The sequence below is a fragment of the Rosa rugosa genome, chromosome 5 (genome assembly GCF_958449725.1).
Source record: "Rosa rugosa chromosome 5, drRosRugo1.1, whole genome shotgun sequence".
In the NCBI taxonomy this organism is placed as follows: Eukaryota; Viridiplantae; Streptophyta; class Magnoliopsida; order Rosales; family Rosaceae; genus Rosa; species Rosa rugosa.
Genome location: NC_084824.1, coordinates 3,648,778 through 3,672,299, shown reverse-complemented (window position 1 = coordinate 3,672,299; position 23,522 = coordinate 3,648,778). Strand labels below are relative to the sequence as shown.

The 23,522-nt window shown below is 42.5% G+C and overlaps 2 protein-coding genes across 2 annotated transcripts; both read right to left on the bottom strand.

Annotated features, from left to right (window-relative positions):
• Positions 1-1,032: 1,032 nt before the first annotated feature.
• Positions 1,033-3,542, bottom strand: LOC133712420 (mitochondrial dicarboxylate/tricarboxylate transporter DTC-like). The gene is made up of 6 exons (XM_062138522.1): positions 3,114-3,542; positions 2,750-3,028; positions 2,521-2,589; positions 2,220-2,303; positions 1,837-1,898; positions 1,033-1,715 (listed from the first exon to the last, which is right to left on the bottom strand). The coding sequence occupies exons 2-6, from the start codon at positions 2,798-2,800 to the stop codon at positions 1,709-1,711; spliced, it is 273 nt and encodes a 90-aa protein (XP_061994506.1). The 5' UTR covers positions 2,801-3,028; positions 3,114-3,542; the 3' UTR covers positions 1,033-1,708.
• A 202-nt stretch (positions 3,543-3,744) lies between these two features.
• LOC133709212 (uncharacterized) lies at positions 3,745-5,142 on the bottom strand. The gene has a single exon (XM_062134875.1). The coding sequence runs from the start codon at positions 5,140-5,142 to the stop codon at positions 3,745-3,747; it is 1,398 nt and encodes a 465-aa protein (XP_061990859.1).
• Between the last annotated feature and the right edge of the window lie 18,380 nt (positions 5,143-23,522).

Genomic DNA, 23,522 nt, shown 5'->3' with positions numbered 1-23,522 from the left:
AGTTGACTTCAAATATTTTTCCTTCAGTGCATTTTATGTCCAGCGCCTGTATGCAAGCTTCAGCAACAACAAGTCTGCTAACCTCTCCAACTAGTGTATCTCCTGGATCACATAAATAATTAAACCCATCAAAATAAAGGCATAAGATACAAAGGACTACTAACACTATACACAGGTAATATCCTTTCCTAAACCAAAGAATTCCATGCATACCAGGAAAACCTAATATATTGGTATCTAGTGCAATTCCTTATGTAAATCACCACACATTCCACCAAACTAAATAATCCTCCCCACATATTGAAAGTGGCTCAATGTGTGGCTAATTTCTAGGTTTTTGAGAAATGTTCCCGGAACTAGACTGGATTCACCAAATAGAGAGCATCAATAATATTGAACTGCAGGAGCCTAGAATAGACAACTTCAAACAAAAGAAGTAATTTTTATCGTTATTATTATGGTATCTCAGTTTGCCTTTCTTATTTTGTTCTTGAACACATTCATAACTGGAATAAATGTTTTGAATGACTTAGATGCATCACAAACCCTGAAGGAGCATTTTTGCAAAAAATATGACATAAGCAAGCCTATAATTATAGGAAGCGTTATTCAGCCTCAGGAACTAAACCTATAATTATATACCTGATGCTCATTTCCACTTCTGTAAACATATAATCGTACCTTGACCTATTAAGACTGCACATCGTTGGCCAGCTGTAGCTTTGAGCAATGTATTCAGATCATATGATGTGTAAGGTCCATCTGTCAATCTACCAGCCCTGAAAGACATATAACTTATATTCATGATAAACAACAATTTTAAGAGAAAACCCACTGCATATGAGCTGATGGGATGCATAACATGATTCAATTTGAAATTGTGCTTCTTAAACATGTATTAATCATGAAGAATGGGCCACTCACAATATGATATCTTCATTATGCTAAGGATCCAAATTAAACTAAATTAACTATCCACAGGACAATATTCTTGGTATAAGAAAACAGTGTCTGCAAGACTCTTTGATATCCAGAGAGGGAAAGAGACAGAGGTACAAACAGACAGAGAGAACAGAATAACTTGTTCCTAATTTTTCTATGAGAAATCCTTCATTTTCTAGAAGAGGTTACTGATCAGAGAAATTTATTGTCAGAATATGGAGGTCAAAGATTATAATGAATCTATTTATATAGAACACAGGAAATAAAGCTATACTACCCACAAACAGTGTCACCATGCTAAAACAGAAATTATGAAATCCAACTTTTGAGTAGAATGAAAAACGTAACTTAATTCAATAGAGTAGAATGGAATACAATGTAACTTAATTCAGGACAGTGTAGAATGGAATACAATGTAACTTAATTCAATAGAGATTAGTACAGGGGGGAAATATACTTTCAAAGTACTGCAACATATGATGATGATGATGATGGAGAGAGAGAAGTATATATTTAAACATCATAATTGGAAAAGAAATCTACCGCTTAACCATAGAATTTCACAATTATACAAAAGATTAATCATGTGACATTATTCAAACAGCACAATCCTAACATCAGCAGGGCATACACATAATTTCTTATAATGAGATCCACAACTGAAGCAGGATGATACCTTATGTGTTTGAATCTGGTTACGCGATTCTCGAATTGAATCTTCCATTTGCCCCAACTGATCTACATTGTTGATCTTATCAGGGTTCGTTCAACAGCTGCAGAATTCAAGATTTGCATAATATTAATTAGTACGGGATTATTAACCAAGGGCTCTACAGCAACATAAGTGAATGAAACCAGAAAACACAACTCAGACCCCAATTTTCTAGCATTCACCTTAATCTCTTCTTCATTTCGGAAAGTTGGGTTTGCAATAACCTAGGTTGGTTACTCAGGTCCTGTGTAGAGAATAATATGAGTCGGAGGGAAAAAAAAATTGCAACCATAAACAGTTAAGATCAAGATACTTGTCTGGAAAAAAAATATATTAACCTTTACCAATCCATATATTAATGTCTCAGCCTGATATATATATATATATATATATACCAATCTAACAGTCCCCATTTTAATGGAAAGGAATACGTATCTGATTGGCATGAAGAATATAAAATTCGAGACCTCAAACAGATATAAATTCCTCATCCAACACATCCAGCACTAAATCAAGTAAATCATGAATCAAAAAGTCAAACTGTATTCACACCAAATAAGCTTACCTTATACAATGAACCAAAACCCTCCTCCTTGATCATGGTCCTGGCAACTTGTCCAGCTGATCCCAGACCCAATTGAATTCTCAACTACACCAAAACCAACACAACAAAAACCAATTAAACCATCGATCCCATTAAACCACATTACACCACTAAACCAAATCAAAATCCGAAATAAACCCACAAATCATAGATCTGAAACCCATCAAAAGAAACCAACTTTAAGCTCAAAGACCTGAGTTGGAATCATGGGTCCAATCCAAATCTCACAAAAATTACTACCTTAATGCATTTCAACACTCACCTTCATCATATCGATGGGTTGGATGATTTCAGCGATAGGATTTCCCTCCATCCCTTGTTGCAGATTGCACTAATGAACAAAAGAAAAAAAATTCAATTCATAAATTTAATTGAATATAGTTTCTGATCCTGAACAGTTAATTCTCATCCCCAATCCTATCATCACTACCATTAACAAAACCAATCATCCACGAAATGCAAATATAAATTAAAAAAAGGCCACTCTATACCTTAAGATCGAGCAAGGAAGAGTAGGACTGTCTGCGAGACAGCTTAAACATGCGAAGCAAAATCTCAGTTCCAACTCTGACACCATATGTTAGCAGAAAGCTCCGACAGAGGTTCTCAATCGCACAACATTGGTGCGCTGGCGGCGCTGGAGCTCCTCAATGGCATCGCGGACGGGGTCGGAGGCGTCTAGGGATAGCGGCGAGGTTGGGGATTTGGAGAGAGACAACGGTGGCGGCATTGCTGAGAGGATTTTTGACCTTGAGGTTTGGGCTTCGCATCTGCGGAAGAGTAGATGAAAACAAAATTAAACCTCTAACATCTCATCCACATAAATAAGGATTATGAATCGACCACCTGGCATACCATCTAATTCCGATATGGATATAGGAGAAAGCCACCGTCACGTTATGATCTGGATGGAGCATATAGATCTGGCGAGAAGAAAAAGATATAGACAGATAGAGGAGGAGAGAGAAGTACCCAGCTGTGGTGAGATTTGTTTTGCTCAGAGCTAAGGAATCAGAGCTCCAATCTGTTCGACGAGGAAGAGATCAAGAGATGCAGAGAGCGAGAGAGAGAGAGAGTAGAGAAGAAAGAGGTCAACTGTAAAATAGAGGCCAAAGTGCGAATATGTTTGGGAAAAACAGAAGTGGGAAGTTTAACTTTTGATGAAAAAAAATAGGCGGGGCAGCAGTATTTTGCTCCTGTTTTCTCAAGTCGTCCTCGTAAGCTTATTAGGACACCCCGGTCAAAAAGTGTCCTCATATGGTGTCCTTATATGGGCTATTTGTAGTAGTGTTGGAAGTACGATAAGCCCAAAGAGTCTCATACAGCGTCTCATGCCACTGGCGAGGGTTTTCTGCCATCATTTTCTTCAGTAGGGTGATGACAATCTTGTTACTGGCCTCCGCTTGGCCATTGGAATGAACATAATATGGGGTGCTGTGAATGAATTGTATGCCCAAGTCAGCGACGAGCTGTTCTACTTCACGGCTCATGAATGCTGCCCCCCTATCCGATACCAACACCTTTGGATGCCAAACCTGCAAATAATGTGATTAAAGATAAATTGTCGGATGGTGGCACCGGAAGCCTCCTTTAAAGGCTCGGCCTCTACCCATTTAGTAAAGAAGTCGGTGGCGACGATGATGAATTTGTGCTGAAGAGAAGAATGGGGGTGAATCATGCCAATCAGGTCCAGTGCCCAACCGCGTGTCGGCCAAGGTTTAATAATAGGCTGCATGGGTATATTTGGAATGTGCTGGACCAGACCATGCGCCTGACAATCCTGGCAACCTTTCGCGAACGTTATACAGTCCTTTAAGATGCTGGGCCAATAATAACCTTGTCTTCTGATGAGCCAGCGTATCTTTGGGCCTGCTTGGTGAGCCCCACACACGCCCGCGTGCGCCTCTCGCATTAAGCACTTGGCCTCGCGACCATACACACATTTGAAGTCAACGCCGTCCTCCCCACGCTGCAGCAGCTCGTCGTTCCTGAGAAAGTAATTTAGCACGAGAAAACGGATCTTCCTATCTGCAGAGTGGTCTGGTTGTTTAAGGTAGGCAATCAAGGGGACACGCCAGTCCACATCGATAAGATCCAAAGCTGCCACTGCAGGCGAATCAGCCCACGCGAGCCACGAAGGTAACGTGCGGCGCTCAACCCTAGCTCCAGCGAGTTCATTGGCCGCAAAGTTACGCTCGCGAGGAATATGCTCCAAGTCCACGTCATCAAATTGGACCAGGAGTTCAAGTGCACGATCCAAATATGGAGCGAGCAAAAAGCTTGTGCACCGGAACTTTTCGCGAAGCTGATTAATAACGAGTAAAGAGTCTCCGTGGACTTGAATGTCTTGTACCCCTAGCTCCAGCAATACCTCTAGGCCTATAATGAGGGCCTCATATTCAGCTTGGTTGTTAGTACACCAGAACTCTAGCTGGAAAGAGTATGAAAAACGATCGGCGGCTGAGTTTTCCAAAACCCCTGCCCCTGCCAGTGTGTCCGTTCTAGAACCATCGAAATATAGTACCCAGGGTTGGAGTGAGACTGTGGCTTGATACAGCGCGGCGTACTCAGGTAAGCATGTTAAGTCTGGTCGAGTGATCGTCTCTGTGGCGACTTCCAAGTCACGTACGGCGAGTGTGTCCAGCATAGGGTGATGTGCCAGGAAGTCCGCAATCGCTTGCCCTTTTACTGCCTTCTGTGGTACGTACTGTAGCGAGAATTCTGACAAAGCGAGCACCCACTTGCCAATGCGACCTCTTAGTATAGGCCGCGAAAGCATATATTTGACTAGATCAGTCTGAGCTATGATGCAAGTAGTAAAGGATAACATGTAATGTCGCAACTTGCACGCTGAGAAGTATAGTGTGAGGCACAGCTTCTCCATTGGAGTGTACCTCGTTTCGCAATCCGTAAGTGTTCTACTGAGGTAAAAGACAGCATGCTCGACGCCGTCCTCATCGTCCTGAGCGAGCAAACTTCCAATGGAAGCCTCAGCCGCCGAGATATAAAGCTTTAGCGGGAATCCTGGCCTGGGAGGAACAAGTACTGGCGGGCTCGCGTGATAGGCTTTGATTTTGTCAAAGGCCTCTTGGTGTTTAGGCTCCCAGATAAATTCATTTTTCCCTTGCAGCTTCAGCAGCGGGGAAAAAGGCTGAATCTTGCCGGCGGAGTTAGAGATGAACCGCCGTAAAAAATTGATCTTGCCCAGTAGCCGCTACAACTCTTTCTTCGTTCACGGGGGAGACGCATTGATGACTGCGTTTGCCTTATCCTCTAGTATTTCAATGCCCCGTTGGTGGACGATGAAACCCAAAAAGTCACCGCCCTGAACTCCAAACACGCACTTGGCAGGGTTCATCTTCAATTTGTGGAGTCGCATGCGCTCGAAGACCTTTATGAGGTCCGTAATGTGGTCCCCTCATTTTCTGGACTTCACAACCACGTCGTCTGTTAATGTTTAAGATTCAGTGGTAGCTAAACCTTTGTTAACGCTAGTTCGGTGAGCGGACCATTACTTATGATGTGATCAATATTCCCGCTGCCTGTCAAGTAAAATACAAAGGGCGTCAAAGGGAGACCGCGCTGGGCGGTCTTCTCTTCTCTGATGCCTAAGTTAGTCAATGTATTTATGTTGACAGAATAACAGTAGGTAAGTAGTAAATGCGTAATTAATGAGGAGAGAGGAGAGAACCTTTTATAGGTGAGGAAGAAGCTGACCTATTCCATGTTTTCGATGTGGGACTGATATGCTTCAGTTCCCAACATCTGGAGCTTCTGATGCTATCTTAGCGCGGCGCGTCGGCGGCGGTCTGAGGGTGAGCCGGGGCTTAGGCGATAGCCTATCTGGCGGTGTTTCTGTAGGTCACACCCTTGATGGTCATTGGTACGGCTGGCGGTAGCACGAGCGTGGCTCATTACGGCTAATTATGCTTTGGCAAATGATCATGTAAGTACATCATCTATGTAAACCTCTAAGATTTTTCCAAGTATGTCATGGAAGATCAGGTTCATGGATCTCTGCTAGGTGGCTCCAGCATTCTTTAACCCAAAGGGCATGACCACATATTCAAAAAACTCCCGCAAAGCCCAGACAGCTGAATGCAGTCTTGTGTCTATCTTCCTCCGCCACCAGAATCTGGTGGTACCCAGCTGTCCCATCCATGAAGGACAAAAGCTTATGTCCGGCTACTTCATCTAGTAACATATCCGCTACCGGCATGGGATAGACGTCTTTGGGAGTAGCAGTATTAAGGTCTCTATAATCTACGCAGACCCTCATTTTTCCATTCTTCTTGCGTACAAGCACTATGTTGGATAGCCACTAGTTGTATGTGGCCACCCTCATGATGCCGGACTTGTGCATCTTTTCGACTTCCTCTTTGACCAAAACTTGGGTCTCCGAGTTCATTCTTCGCGGCTCTTGTTTCACTGGCCTCTTATCAGGCAATGTTGGCAGTTGGTGGCAGACCAAGTCGGGTGATAGGCCTGGCATGTCTTCGTACTTTTCCGCGAAACAATCTTTGTATTCCAACAACAAGTCAATGAGCCTCTGCTTCTCGCTAGGCTCTAAGTAAGTACTGATAGCCACTTCCATGGGCTCAACTGTTGTTCCCAGATTGACCTTCTCGATAGGATCCCTAACCTTTGGAGGTGTATCATCCAATGCCGCTGGGGCGAGTTGAATTTCTTCCTCTTCCTCATTGTCAGAGAACTCTTCATTAACGCATTCCAATGTCCCTACTCGGTTGTAGGCCTCTTTCTCCACCAAGTACGAAGACAGCCTGTCGTACAAAGAGTGGAGGGCCTCTACCCCTTCCTCCGGAAGGTCGTAATCTATTAAGTAACCTGAGAGTGAAGCACAGCGTGGCCAGGCCGTTCTAGGTCTTCTTTCGCGAGCGTAAGCCCCCACTGTGCCAGTTCGGAGGCCGTCACCCCGGTGGGGCGACCCTTGTTATCGATGCCACTGACTTGCAATAGAGTAATTGGCTCCAAGTAGTACCTGGCATCTACATAGTTTGCAGAAATAGGGAAAGGTTGAGGGTCTTCTTTAATCACCTCTGCCTTATCTGTAACCCTGTTCCACATAATCAGTTCCTGGTGAAGAGTTGATGGAACACAATAGCTCCGGTGAATCCAATCTCTGCCCAGAATGGCGCTGTATGCAGCGTAACAATCTGTCACAAAGAAAGCATAAACGCCTTCGGCGGGACCAACCTTGATTCGTAGGAAAAGCAGCCCCAAAGTCTTGGTCACGGTCCCTGTAAAGTTCTTGAGTGTGAGGGAGGTGGACTGAATCTTTTCTTTCTTGATCCCTAGAAGATGCATGGTCCTTGTAGTAATGACATTTACAGCAGCGCCGGTATCGACCATGATTTTGCTAACCTTGGTACCATCAATCTCTGCTGTGATATACAAAGGCCTCATGTGTTGCACCATAGCAAGTGTTGGCCTTGTGAAACTCATGAAGAACCCCCTGCTGTCATCATCCTCATTTTCCAGGAACACTGCCTCTTCCACTTGTGCCGTTGCCGCCGAGGTGATCTGCATTGGCTGCTCGCCGATTGCATCAGCTTCTACACATTCTTGTGCGGCGACCGGAAGGGCGTACTTGGCGGGTAACACATATACCATGCCGCAAGTAGTGTCTACCATCTCCATCTCCGTCTGGTCCATGTCATCCTCTAGGTTGAGCTTGGGTTCGTCAACTTGGATTTCTGTGTTGAACTGTTTAGCAACGAGCGTGACCAGAGATTCTTCCGCAAGGATCATTTCCTTATCCTGTTTCTGTTCCTGGGGTGCGGGAGCATGCTTTAGTGGGTCCAGCTTTTGCTCCGCTGCCAGGGCCTCTTTTGGAGCTGCGACCACTGCGCTCTGAACCTTCTTAGGTCTCAATTGCAAGGTTTTCGAGTTGCTGTCCTTGCCCCCCAATCTCTCAAAAACTAAGGGTTTGGCCTCAGTTCATCACGAAACAACCTGCGTCGGACACTTGGTCGTCTGGTTGGCGACCTTTCCTTTCTGATTGATGGAGGTGTCCTCTCCTTGGTAATCCTGCAGAAAGCACTAGGCTTGGATGCCCCAGGCGCTAACCTGCTTGTTTCATGGAGGGACTGATCTCTACCGCCTTCCCCTTTTCCCTGGCGTACCATTTGCCCTCCTTGATGGCGGATGTCGAAGCAGGCGGGATGTACGGTTTAGTCATGATATCCCTATGCTCGCCTCTGGCCATCTCATCTTGTTTCTTTTCATCCTCAGCGGCCTTCAATTTCCTGAACAAGTTGGAATCTTTTGGGGTTGGCTGCAATTTTGTTCTGTCCTTCGCTCTAGGGCTGGAAGGCTGGTAATTTCGCGAGGGTGAAGCCCACTTGATAGGCGGGAATGAGCCAAACGAAATGTCTGCTCAACCTTTTCATGCGACACTTGGATGCCGCACTCCTCTTTGCACCGCGATCATAGGACCACTGGTGAGGCCTCGTTGATGGACTTGGATCTTTTCTTCGCTGGGGCTTCCTCTCCCTTATCCTTTTGACTATCGATGTTCAAGTCAAGAGTCTGCCTCCTTTGGCCCTTCCTATTCCAAGATACGTCAACCATGTTGACCCCGGTATCAGGGAACTGATTCAGATCCACTAGTGTTGCCACGGTCGTTGGAGATTCTGTTGGTATACACATACCGCCTAAGCACAAGTATAGGAAGCACAAGACTCATATCGCCAATATACAAGCGAGGTAAGCTCCCAGCCGGGGGTTCCGATACCCCTCAGAGCGATATGGAGAACCCCAGGCATCCCACACCGACAGAAACGGAACCAAGCTCCCACAAATCTGCTACATTAAGGTCATCCCCAACAACCCAAAGAGGTAGCTGTTTACTATCACTTTCCATTATCATTATCTCATACGATATTGACTTAGGCATTGGAGCGTTGAAGGCCGGCACACCCGGTCTTCCCTCTGACCTTAGTCTGTTTTGCAGATAAGCGAGACCGATAGCGATAGTAACGGACCGATACACCCCGTGTTCGGCTGGATCGAACCTCTCTCGAGATAACTGAAACAGATTCAACCTGCAGATTACCATTATTGAGCCATATCTGGATCTGATCATTCAGCTTGACACATTCAGCTGTGTTGTGGTTCCACAGATTGTGGAACTTGCAATACTTTTTTCCTTTCAGCTGTTCTGGTATGGGGAAAGGCCCAAAGTCTGTCTTCACCATTTTCGAGGCTATCATCTCATCCAAGATTTCATGCGCTTTATTGGCATCATATGTGTATGTCGCGAATTCAGGTTTGGTGAAGGCCACAGATTTGAGCTTGACCGGCTCCTTAGTTAACTTCAGCTGCTTGAGAGCAGAGCTCTTCCTTCCAGTCAGCTCGACGGCGGAGACATCATGCTCCTCCTCCTCATCTTCTTCTGGGAGCACCTCTTGGCCCTGATAGTAGGGGTCATATATGGTTGGCTGATAGTTTAGAGCAGCCACTGTCCGGTGTTTCCCGGGAACATAAGTTCCTTTGGATGCATTCTTTCTAGCATCCATCTCCCTCAAGAGGTGTTCGAAACTGCCTACCTCAGTGATCAACTCTCCCATGGATTTGATCATGCTGCCATGTTGCTTCTTTCGCTAGCGAGGTTCTAAACCCTTGATTGCCAACTTAACCAATTCTCTTTCTGGCAAAACCATGTTCAACTTGGCCTTTTGAATCTGGAATCGTTGGAGATAAGCAACAGCAGACTCAGTGGGCTGTTGAGCCATCTGGGTAAGGGAGACCAAGTCAACCTCGGGCTCTATCACTCCAAAGGTCTCGCGAAAGAGTTTTTCCATCGCGGGCCAGTTCGCGACTGATCCCGGTATGAGTTTAGAAAATCAGGTGAAAGTAGCACCTGACAGAGAAGTGCCAAAGATCTTGCACTTAAGACTGTCATCATTCTGGTACTGGCCGCATTGTACTTTGAACCTGGCCAGATGTGTCGCCGCATTCTCTGTATCTTCACCTGAAAAGGTAGAGAATATGATATTTTTGTAGCCCCTTGGAAAAGGCGCGAGCATTATATGTGGCGGGAAAGGCCCCTCATACACCTCGTCCAAATGGGCCCTTAGATTAGCCAACCTGATCATCTCCTCCACCTCTTCACGTCTCACGTAATCTGGGCCAGGAGCAGGAGGTGTCGCCACAGTCTGGCGAGCAATTTGCAAAGCAGGTGCAATTTGGCTAGCGGCCGCTGGTCCTTCCCCCAAGTGAATGGTCCGAGGGACATTTGACTGTTGAAGCGTGAAGTTTGGCATGGACACATCCTTTGCCAAAGCCATTATCTTGATCGGGTTGCCCGCCTGGTCAATGCCATAATAGTTCCCTGGAAGCTCCTGGTACACATTCTCTGCCCCATCGCTGTCGTATTGGGTAAATACAACAGGATCAGCCAGGGTGCCTTCACCAATTTTCAGAGTTCTGCTCTTTTGTGAGACCAGTGGTGTAGCCTTGTCCTTACCACCAATTACCAGGGCCTTTTCCTTACTCTTGGTCGACGCGGCTGCAGCAGTGCTGTTGCTAGCCTTATCTCGAGCATTTGGCGGCACATACTTGCCGAATGCGGCGGGCTAGCCAAGTGAACCCAGGATAGTATTGGGATCTCCCAATGCCTTATTCATAACCTCTTTAGCCTGATCCAAGTCAGCTTTCTGCATGGCAACTTGGGTCGCAAGATTGGACCCATCATTGCGAATTGCCGCGACCTCTATAGCAATGTGTTTGCTCTAGGCGGCCTGGGCATTTATCATAGCCACGAGTTGCTCGTGGTTTTCCTGGGTTCGTTGGGCGATACTCCCCAAACGCCCATGCATTTGGTGCGCCCCTTGTTCGAGTTTTCGGACCGCCTCCAAAAGGTCATCAAGACTCAGCTGCTGTTCCGCAAGGCCTTTTTTTGTCTTCCCATAGTATGAGGTATTGTTCTATTGGAAGATGGCACGTCGCTCCTCTATGCTCGCATTCTCTGGGATAGGGATGGGCACAAAGCCATTTGTTATCACCTCGTCTTCAACCACCTGAGTGATATTAGACGCATCGCCAGTCTCGTTGGGCTGGTTGGTGGGGATATTATCGCCCTCAGTAATGGGCTGGTGATTTTCTCTTTGTTCAGTTGTCATGTCGAGTGATGACGGGTTGAGAGAAAATCTTTGAATTACTTGTTCGTCAGAAAGACCACGACAGTCTGCACGAGAGTGCGACCTGTAACTGGAGGTCTTGTTTCGGGCAGTTAACGTAAACCTTTTGATAAGGGTTTCCACTTGACTTCCCAATGGTTGCGATCGCGAAGAAATGCTAATGCAAGTCCCACTGGGCGTGCCAAAATGTTTGGCTCCAAAACCAGTGTGGTGTGCAAACAGTCTCTTTTGAGTGCGCAGGCGTGCCAGCACCGTGGGGTGCAGTCGTCGGGGCGTCCCTTGACCTGACTTCTTGATCAAACGCTGTGGACAAGGAGAGCACCAACCTCGTCACCAGGTTCTTTTCTATGCCTTTCGGAAAAGGACTTCTTGCCTTACGGGTAAGAACTTGTGGTGTGATCTCTTGCGTGACCGAGTCGATACTTAACGTTGTAGGTTAAGCAGAGCAATCACCGGGAAGTATGAGAAAGCACGGGTTTTGCTAAAGCGTGACTTTAGCTTCGCTGGGTTGCTAGGGCGTTACCCTTGCTTCGCTGGTTTTCAACTAGGTTGAAGGTAGGTTTGCTCCGGAGAGACTTTGATAATCGTTGAAATTGATTGGAGAGTTGTGTGTCTTGTATCCTTGAACCCCGGTATTTATATCTAGGGGTTCGACTGTTTGACTGGAGATTCCTAATTAGTCTCTGCTACTTGATTCCTATAAGGGCTTGTTTTCCTTATGGATCTCGGAATTGGCAAAGTTGTAACTCAAACCCAAGTAGACTCAATTTTGGGCCGTAGGTATCGGCTTGCTACGCTGAACCCCCTTAAGGAATCTTGCCAAAAATACTTTTGGGCTCAAACAACTTCCATGGTAAGTATCTAGCCTATCTTCCAAGGCTACAGCTAGCTTCTTCAAATATGATTCAATCTTTGACCATTATATATATGATTATGCAGATGGGAAAGCTAGAGTTGCCAAGGAAAGAATTGAAGCCATAGACGCGGAAAAAAACTTGGTGACTTTCAGAGTGATTGAGGGAGACCTTATGGAGCATTACAAGAGCTTCTTGATCACCATTCAAGCCACTCCAAAAGGCGAGGGCTGCTCCGTGCACTGGACTATGGAGTATGAGAAGCATCATGGCGATATTACCGACCGGCATACGCTGCTCCAGTTTGCAGTCAAGGTTTCCAACGACATCGATGTTCACCTTACTGCCCAAGAATAGTAAGACATGAACAAAGTACAAGGCTTATGTATCTTTATGCGCATGTGTTGCAGTATTTGAATTCGGTTGTGTATGAAATAAGAGATTTGATATGGCGACTGTCATCGTATCAATCAGCTGGTTTGTGAAGCAATATTTAATCATGTTGTAATTGTGTGGGCAACTTAAGACTGTTGTTGAATCATGTTTGCGATTGTGAATCAATAATACATGTATTCTCTACTCAGTGTAACACATATTGGTACCTTCAGTTTGATCTATTGGGTACTTCTAGTACAAGTGTAAGATAATTGCTACTCATCAGTGCATTGAGGCAGCGATGGAAGAGAATATACTGTAAAAACATTGCTCCTCAATTAATCCTAGCCTCCTCGAGATTATAGTAATCAAGAGAACATACATTCATGATACGTACATGGCACTTATGTTTCTGGAAATCAAAATCAACTTTGTGGAACTGGCCCATGAAGCATTTTCCATTATCCGAGGATACGAAGCCAATTCTTAAGCCCACTTTTCCATACAAACTGAAAAGGCCACTCGTAATGGACCAGCTTAATAACAAACAACCGGTTAAAGACCGAATTAGGGACCAGATGTCCAGATCCCAGCTAATTTTCTCTCATATTTTTCACTCCATAAGTCCGTAACACAGTATATCATGAATACTTGGTGGTGTTATAAATTCCAAATATGGATTTTATGTTTTTCGTTTAATTTTTTTATGGACATGAATCTTGTGTGAATGAGTATATTCACCCTCTCTTGCGATTAAGGCATGATAACTTTATAATTTTCTAATTCGACTATTAATGTTATATAACGTAATACAAAGATTAGCTCTGTAAAAAATCAATTAAATTGAAGACCTTTTAGTTATTCATTTCTATGAAATACATGGACGGTTCATCATAATAGTAGTAAGTGTTGTTAGAACCATCTATTTGTTTGATTCAATTAGATAATTAAACGATTTCTGATTCGATTGATTTTTTACAGAGATGATCTTTAAAGGCTTATTTAAGATATGGACCGTTGGATTATAAATTTATTAAGTATAAATATGTTAATCGACAATATGGGTGACTATGCTCGTTCACCCTAGGGGTGAACTTAAGAATTGTTCTTTTTTTATTATCAAAGCGGGAAGAGGACTAAGTCTATGCCCTCCCCTGAAATATTATTAACAAATATGGATTTTATGCCTCGTTTGGTTCGCGGAAAGGAAATTAAGGAAATCTCAGGGGAAAGAAAAACAAATTTCCCACTAGCTTTCCTTTCCGCTGTTTGGAAACATTGGGAAAGCAACGGGAAAATATATATTTGTTTCCATTTTAGTGTTTGATTTGTGTAAGCAAAGGAAAATAAATTATATTAATATTACATTTATATCCTCATGTATTAAAAGTTTAAAACACAAGTCATAAACTTTTCAAATAAAATTGTCAATAACAATTTTCAACAAGGATATAAACGTATTTTTATCATGTAATTAATGCACATGTAATGTTGGGAAAGTGGTAATTTTCCTTGGAGGATGAGAGGATTCACTTTCCCCCATATTTTTCCTTCTTAAAGGAAAGTTGTTCCTTTCCTTGTGTACACCAAACATAGAAAAAAAAATACATTTCATTTCCCAAGCCCTCAATTCCTTGAACCAAACGAGGCCTTAAGCTTGTTTTTGTGTACATTCAATGCAGTTTTGCATCTATCTTCAGCTTTATTGCTTTGCTTTTGGATGAAATTTTGCATCTTTTTTTTTTTTAGGGGAATGGATTATATTCCAGTGATCGAAAAGATCATAACGACCGTACAAGGTCAAGCTAGGAGATCCGAAAATCACCCATTACATTTATTGCTCAAGTAGTGCACTGACTGCACATCTAAAATGACTACTAACTAGAGTCCCCAGACTACTACGTCATAATCAAATTGAAGCAACAAAATTCAACAAATAAACCAGTATATCTGCCTAAGACCATCTTGGTGTACATCAATACTGACCACTGGATTGAACACATTGTTACGTGATGTGCTCATATTGTCATATATTTTTATGCCTCTTAATCTTGGTTTTTATTTTTAGTTCTCCTTATTTATGATTCATTTACATCTTTTAGTGTTTTTGTAGGTTTGTTCCATAGAAAGAAGAAAAGAAGCCAAAATGAGCTAAGTAGGATTGAAAGACAATGTGCAATCTGAGACTGAGAATCTGTCTGTGCAGAACATCCAACTTCGCCAAATTACTGGGAAATTCTCAGATTGAATCAGACAATGAACCTTATATCATTGGAAAGCTACGGATGTTTACTTTCTGTAGAATTTTACAGATCTCGTTTTCGGTACTTCTGGAGAAAGTTATAATTATTTGAGTGAAGATAGGTCGGACAGGAAATCTGCTCGGGAATTTACAACCATTCGTGGAGAACTCAAGTTCCGTGGCACAAGATCATCAATCCTAATGTTTCAAGGAAGTTAATTCAGATGTGGATTCAATGAGGAACTTATTCCTACTTTTACAAGAGATATTTCAAGCTTTTCCCATTCCAAATGAAGAAAGGAATCTAAACCCAAGTTTTACAAGGAAACATGAAGCCAAAGATGAGCAGAAATCTTCCCTATATAAGGGAACACGAATTTACATGAAGAGGGAGTCTCGGGAGCACAATGTAGACACCTAAGGAGTAGAGACGACTCATCTATCTTCCCTTTCTTTTCCCCTTCCATTCTTTTTATGTTTTTCCTATGTTTTATTTAGTTATATTTTGTTAAACTTTTTCTAGGGTTAAGATGATGCCCTATCATTATTGCTTATGTACTTTGATGATTTATTGATGGATTTATAGTTTCTTTATGATGAATTCTTAGTCACTATTTGAATTGATGCTTTATGTTTAAGTTCTTTGATTGATCACCTTAGGGCTTTGCATCTAGTAATTAGAAGATGAATTTGAGGCGTACCTGCAATATAATTCAAATTAGCTTCTTGTGATTAAGAGTTGTGAATTACATTATTGTCGTACCTGAAGTAATGGTTTGCATGATTCTCTTGTTTTCTAAAACATAATGAGTCCTATGTGTTAAATTTATGTACCTGGATAAATTGCATGTTAGGATATACAACCTCTGCCGTACCTGGAGAGAATCATACACTTAAAGAAAGCTATGGTCTAAGTGCCGTACCTGGACTTAGATACGGAAATTGTCATCAAAAGGAACAAAAGAATCTGTTAATTACATTGAAACATAAATAGGATTGTTAGTGGTTGATTTCGAAACCCTTGGTTTTATCATTAGTTGTTTGATTCTTTAATTCTCAAATTATTTGTTTATTGAAAAAATCTTAAAACCATATCTTCTTTAGTTTGATTGTTTATGTGTTTTTGTGTTTGGATTAATTAGGTTAGGATTTAAATTAATTATCAATCCTCAGTTGGAACGACCTCGTAGTTGCACACTATACTAACGACGATTCGTGAACTTGCGAGTTTTAATTAAAATTTCACAACATTACGACAAAAAGATCACGAAATAAACAGGGCTGAGGCCCACTACAACCTCCAAAAAGGAGGAGCATTATTGACAAAACAAGATGAACTAAACAAAAGACTAAAAAACAGGCCCAACATTGACCTGGCCCAGAATGAACCGGCCTCGGATTCCATCAGCACAGCAGAAACTAGAGCGACACCTGTCGCCGCTGCCCAGCCTCCAGCCACCAGATGCTAGCCACCATTCAACGTCGTCCAAAGCCCAAGAAAAGCATCGAACGCCGTCACCTAAGGCGGTTTCGCATCTCTTCGTTGTTCTTCTTGTAATTAAATGCAGTAAGACTCATTCAGCTTAAAAAAATAAGGAATAAATACTCGTTACTCCTCATACTTTTGTATGAAAAACAGTTTAGTCCAAAATTTTAAAATTAAACAGTTTAGTCCTTATTCTTTCTAATTCTGGCACAACAGGTCCTAAAATGACTATTATACCCCTCACTTTTTTTTTCTGCCTCTCTCTCTCTCTATACACACCAAGGTTCTAAAAAACGCTAGGCGCTAGTCGGGCGGTGACCCGGGGACTAGCGCCTAGGGACCTAGGCGGGGACTAGGCGGTTTTTATTTTTTAAAATTTTAACTATTTTTATCACATAAAATTAATAATTAATAATTATTATTAAAGTCCTACAATAATATTTTTGATTATTATGTCCTACAATTAATTAAAAGTTGGAAAAAATATGTTTCTGAGATAATAACAACCATACTTATTATTATCATTTAGCAATTAATATTGTTAATATAGAATTATAGATATTGTAGACGAAACGTTGAGGGAGAGAGGTCTGATGGGCACGCATCACTATGAGTCTTCTTCAACCTTTATCTTCAATATTTTCATCAATCACCGATCATTCTACTTCATCTCCAGTCTTTATCTTCAACATTTCTCTTCAAAATTGCTCTTTGGTTTCAATTATCTCTACTCTCTCATCACACGCACAGAGCACTCTCTCTCTCTCTCTCTTTCAATGGGTTAATCGCGGAAACCACCACATCTGATTAAGAAGCCAGTATTCCGGCAATCCAGCTTCATTCGGACCACCACCACCGACTCATCATCGCGCCCTCCTCAACGACGGTACCTTTCTTCTTCTTCTTCACTTCCTCATCGACGAGGACCTAAAAAAAAAAAATTTGCAGCGCCTAGGCCAGCCGAGGCCGCCTAGACTCCGCCTAGACGGCCGCCGAGGAGCCAAACGATTAGAGCCATCGCCTAGCCTATAATCCGATCGGTGACCAAGCGCCCAGCGCCTAGGCGCCGCCTAAGCGGCCGCCTAGGCCGTTTTTTAGAACCCTGATACACACACACACACACATACATATATGTGTGTGTGTGTGTGTGTGTGTGTGTGTGTGTGTGTGTGTGTGTGTGTGTGTGTATAGAGATATATATATATATATATATATATATAGTGTGTGTGTGTGTGTATATATATATATCTATATCTATACATATATATATATATATATATATATATATATATATATATATATAGTGTGTGTGTGTGTGTGTGTATATATATCTATATTTATACATATATATATATATATATATATATATATATATATATATATATATATATATATATATATATGTAGAGAGAGAGAGAGAGAGAGAAAAGTGAGGGGTATAATAGTCATTTTAGGACATGTTGTATGAGAATTACAAAGAATAAGGACTAAACTGTTTAATTTAAAAAATTTGGACTAAACTGTTTTTCATGCAAAAGTATGAGAAGTAACGAGTATTTAATCCAAAAAATAATAACATGCCCAGTACTATTTGGTCTAGTGACATAAGTTTCCCATTTATAAGTGGGAGATCGTGAGTTCGACTCACAATACATTAGTTGTTGTATATGAGTTATTTATTTGATAAATAATAATAATAATAATAATAATAATAATAATAATAATAATAATGATAATAATAAAAAATTTGATGGCATGTCAAAAATTGTTAACTTAAAATGTTGGTAAATATTACATCATTTGAGATATATATAAAGTACATACTGTAATAATTTTTGAATTTCAATTATTCTAACTTTTTAAGGATTACGTTAGTATATAAAAGCTAAGTAACTTTTATTTTTATTTTTTATTAATAATATGGGTGTCAATCCATTAAAAGAAATGTAGCTAACATTACACAGTGACCACCAACGAAAGGCACAAACAACTTGTATCACTGGCTCACTGCTAAGGGAGCCCTAAGGCTACCTATGTAATACTAATCTAGAGAGAAACACTAAGATAACCAGTACGTAACCTGATAGTAACCTAAAACTACTAGGGTTTTCACTGAACAATTCAAAATATATATATATATATGTATATGTATATATATATATCTATATATATATATATATATATATATATATATGTGTGTAGAGAGAGAGAGAGAGAGAGAGAAAAGTGAGGGGTATAATAGTCATTTTAGGACATGTTGTATGAGAATTACAAAGAATAAGGACTAAACTGTTTAATTTAAAAAATTTGGACTAAACTGTTTTTCATGCAAAAGTATGAGGAGTAACGAGTATTTAATCCAAAAAATAATAACATGCCCAGTACTATTTGGTCTAGTGACATAAGTCTCCCATTTATAAGTGGGAGATCGTGAGTTCGACTCACAATACATTAGTTGTTATATATGAGTTATTTATTTGATAAATAATAATAATAATAATAATAATAATAATAATAATAATAATAATAATAATAATAATAATAATAATAATGATAATAATAAAAAATTTGATGGCATGTCAAAAATTGTTAACTTAAAATGTTGGTAAATATTACATCATTTGAGATATATAAAGTACATACTGTAATAATTTTTGAATTTCAATTATTCTAACTTTTTAAGGATTACGTTAGTATATAAAAGCTAAGTAACTTTTTTTTTATTTTTTATTAATAATATGGGTGTCAATCCATTAAAAGAAATGTAGCTAACATTACACAGTGACCACCAACGAAAGGCACAAACAACTTGTATCACTGGCTCACTGCTAAGGGAGCCCTAAGGCTACCTATGTAATACTAATCTAGAGAGAAACACTAAGATAACCAGTACGTAACCTGATAGTAACCTAAAACTACTAGGGTTTTCACTGAACAATTCAAAATCCAACCTTAATTTATTCTTAAATCCTGGGACCTCCCTACATAGAAGAGGCTACCCCAAGGCTGTCAACTACCTGAAGAGGCTTACTAAACCTTAAAAACAAGCCCAATGCCTAAAGAGGCTCGCTAAATCCTAACAACATGCCCAATGACTTAGGCCCAAAGCCTAGATATATTTACCAGAGAAGAATCCAGACTTGACTCCACATGAGTACACCACGGTATGTGCAGCTTTGACTGTACCACCGCTTTGCGATCCCGACGAGAAGTCATCGGCGCTGCCGCCGGCTGCCTCAACCCACTCATTGTTGCAATCAACAAAGCCCAAGCCCCCTACACCTGAATTCTAGAACCACATAAGCCTTCATCCTTTCGCTGAAACTCCATGACCACCACCACCATAATTCAGCCAGAAAAAATCCCGATATGTCCAAAGTCGACCCAACCAACAAGGAATGCTGCCACGATGCACCACCACTCCTCCCCATTCCAGGAGAGACTGACAGCCATGCTTGAAAACTCAATCTATTGTCAGTATCTCGATCACATCCCTTCCATGGAGAGAGATGCTAATGAGACTAAGTAGACAAAAACATACACATACTAGATAAAGCCGAAGGAAGCCGTCATCACCCTAGCGAAAGACTGAGAAGAGTCGGAGCCCATTCTAAAACCAACGAGGCAACGTCTAGAAACCTTAAGGAGAGCCTACCAGAGAAATGGGAGCGGAACTACTGTTCGGCCTCACGGCGTCCGGATCCCCCCCCCCCTTCGAGTTTCACGTTCAGTTTTGAATTAGAGACGTTAAAAATGATGAATCAACGTCAATTATAACCCCTAGCCTTCCAAGCTAACGATGCGGGTTGGATTCCCGCTACCCGCTTTTACTTTATCGTTATTATTTGGCTCCAGTTTTGTTGCAGCTGGTCAACAGTCTCTTTTCTGCGCGGGCGTGCTAGCACCGTTCGGGTGCGGTCGTCGGGGGTGTCCCTTGACCTGACTTCTTTTGAGCGATTGTGGACAAGGAGAGCACCAACCTCGTCGTGGGATTCTTTGTGCCTCGTGATGAGGACTTTTGCTAAGTGATTACACGCATTTCGATGTATGTAATTGTATCTAAAACACGAGAATTAGGCTAATCTTCAAGTTAATTAATATGTAATTAATTTATTTTTATTTATTTTGTAGAAAATAAGCGGAGTCACGGATATCAGAAGAAAATGGAGCAAAATCGGAGGAAATAATTAACAAATGAAGAAAAGATTGATTTCATTCATTAATCATTAGATAATGATTAATTAATCACTTAAGTTTGGCATCAGTGCCATCATCACGTGAAGATGTGCAGCAATTAAACACAATGTTTAATTAAGTTAGCCAATTAAATGATGACACATGGCAATCCATTACCTTTGCTACTCTTACACGCCAGAACCAATTTTCTTTCTCTTCTTTGGCACCAATCAAGTTCTGACACCTCATCCATCAGCCAATCTCATTCTCTCTCACGCCAGCCACACATAATTAAAACTCATCACTGTTCTCTCTCTTAACAATACCGAGACCTAACAGACCCATATATATTCCCTTCCCTTCTACAGTGCCAGGGAAGAACCCTAGACACCAACAGAGACCTGCAGGGCCGCACCACAAAAACAGAGGCAGCCCCTTTGGGCTGCTCTCTTTCTCATCCTCTCCTCCTCCCTCTTCATTTTCTTTAGTTTCATTAGTTTTATTTTGGGAATTTAGAAGGACTCACTCAAGGCTTCAAGAGAATCATCATCAAAAGCACCACACCTCTATTTTGGGTAGTTGGGTTCAGAAATTGTTTGGTTCATACTAGCTCATAGCTAGAAGTGACCAAGCTAACTCTCCCCTCTCTTCCTTATTATCTATTCCATAACTTTATTTGCTATTGATGATGTATTTGACTATGGGTAGTGAGTAGTTCAATTTTGGGAGTTAGGGTTGTGAACCCCTAACTCATCTTGTATAAATATTGATGCTTTAATTTTAATAAATGCAATTTTCATTGTGTATGCTTTAAATCCGAATTTATTGGTCCTTAGAAGCATGTTTCTAGGCTGTCACCCTTTGAAATTATGTTGTGGGCAATTGTGATGAATGGATTGATAAATTGACAACTTATTGGTCTTGTTGCATCTAGGATTTAAGTGTGGTAACCATTAGCTAGCTTAATTGTAGCTAAGCTTGCTTGGGTCTCTATTATTGTACATACCTCCAATAATATGGAGTATTTGCTATCTCACCAAGCATAAGTAACTTCTACTTTGGGACATCCACGAGACATGACAAGGCCCAACCGAGACATGCATCGTGTAGCCCTATGTTCAAGCTACACCACGGTATCCGGAAGTCGCAAATCCGCCTCCGGGAAGCCACATTCCCGCCCTTGCCAAGATGCCCTCACAACTAGGCTTTCTAGACTAGAATTGTGTGGTTGCTTATCCCACATCGAAAAACATGTAAAGGAAGAGCATTCCTTCATCTATAAAAGGAATGCCTCCTCCCACAACTCAACACATTCATTCACCCCATTACATACTTTGTAATCTTGTTAGGCCGCAAGGCTCGACACACTAGTATAGCTTTCAAGTGGACGTAGTCTCCCGCTCATGCGGAGGCGAACCACTATACATCTTGTGTCACTCTCTCTCTCTCTCTTTACTTATCGTTAATTAGATCCCCACGGATCAAAGCATTAACATTGGCGCCGTCTGTGGGAAGCCGGCACACAAAGGCTTCGTCACTTACCATTGAGTTAAGTCATCTTAACCGAGATCAAAATAATTTATTTCTTTGAGTTATATAATTGAAATTCTTAGCGGTAACTTGTGCCATCGGGGCCGGTCAACGCCCAACATGGCTGGTCAACGCCGGTCAACACGTGGTCAACGCCCATGGAGTGGTCAAAACTTGCAGAAACACCAACATATGGGGCGGTCAATGCTTGGTCAACGCCCGGCGGGGTTGGTCAACGCCCGGCGGAGTCAGTCAACGCCCATCAAAGGTCGGTCAACATCTGGTCAACGATGGTGATCAGCGGTCAACGCCCAACTCAAAAAGTCTCCGCTGAACTTCAAAAAAAAAAAAAAAAAAAAAATTTTGAAACATTGGCGGCAAACTTCTCTGGACACCCAGAGATTTGCTCTGGGCGACCCAGCCACTTCCGCCAGATCTTCTCCGCTCAAACTTCTCCATCACGAACACCATACCTTCGCTCCGCTCCATAGGCCCATCACCAGGACCGCCGATAGCCACCTTCGCCGGCAGGCCTCCGCCGAGTGAGTCTCCGCCGAGCTCCAGTTCCCCACTGAGCTCCGTGGTCTCCACCAGGCTTCTGCAATCTCCACCAGCGGTCTCCAGATCACCGCTGCAATCTGCACGCACCGCTCGGCACCGCCGGCGTCTCTCTCCCTTGGCAGCGATCACCGATGGGCGTCATCCTCTGCTAGGCACAGCTCTGCCTACTGCAGACCTCCGCCCAACTGCAACTCCGCCCAACTTCCTCCGCCGAACTCTTCGATCTCCGCCGGACTCGTGAGCACCAGCGGTAAAACCTCCGCCCACCAAGATTCTTCCACTAGCCAACTCCACCGGCAACGCTCCGCCAACCGCTGAACAAGGCTCCGTCCTCTCACTTGACCCACAAGGCCACAAGCTCCGCTGGGACTCTCCACCGGACCATCTCCGCTAGACTGGCACCGCCGGACCATGCTTGTACACCTCAGTCCTGAGTCTCCGCCCATCTTCGAGGCTCCGCTCCGCTGGCCAAAACACCACCGCTAGCACAAACAAAAACCACCGCTGGACTACAGACCCGGCGGAGCTTCTGCAATCCCAGTGGAGATTCATTCCTCGCAGAGCTTCATTCCATGCCTGGCGGCAATTCAATCTCTCGGTCATCCAAATTTGGACACCCAACTGACCTAGCCCCAGCAGCGAGTCTTCCGCCAGCTAGTTGCCACCAGCGGCTTCGCCCGCTAGCTCCTTCAGCGGCAAAAAGCTCCGCTAGCACAGCCTAGCTTCACTTACTCCGCTAGCTCCTTCAACTTGCAGGTGGCCACTGCCTTGTCTGGCGTTAGTTTGTGTCTCTTGACCCAACGTCAATACACTCATGACACACCCAGATATCTACTGTGTGCACCCAGTCGACAGCACGACCAGAGATAAGTTCTTTAT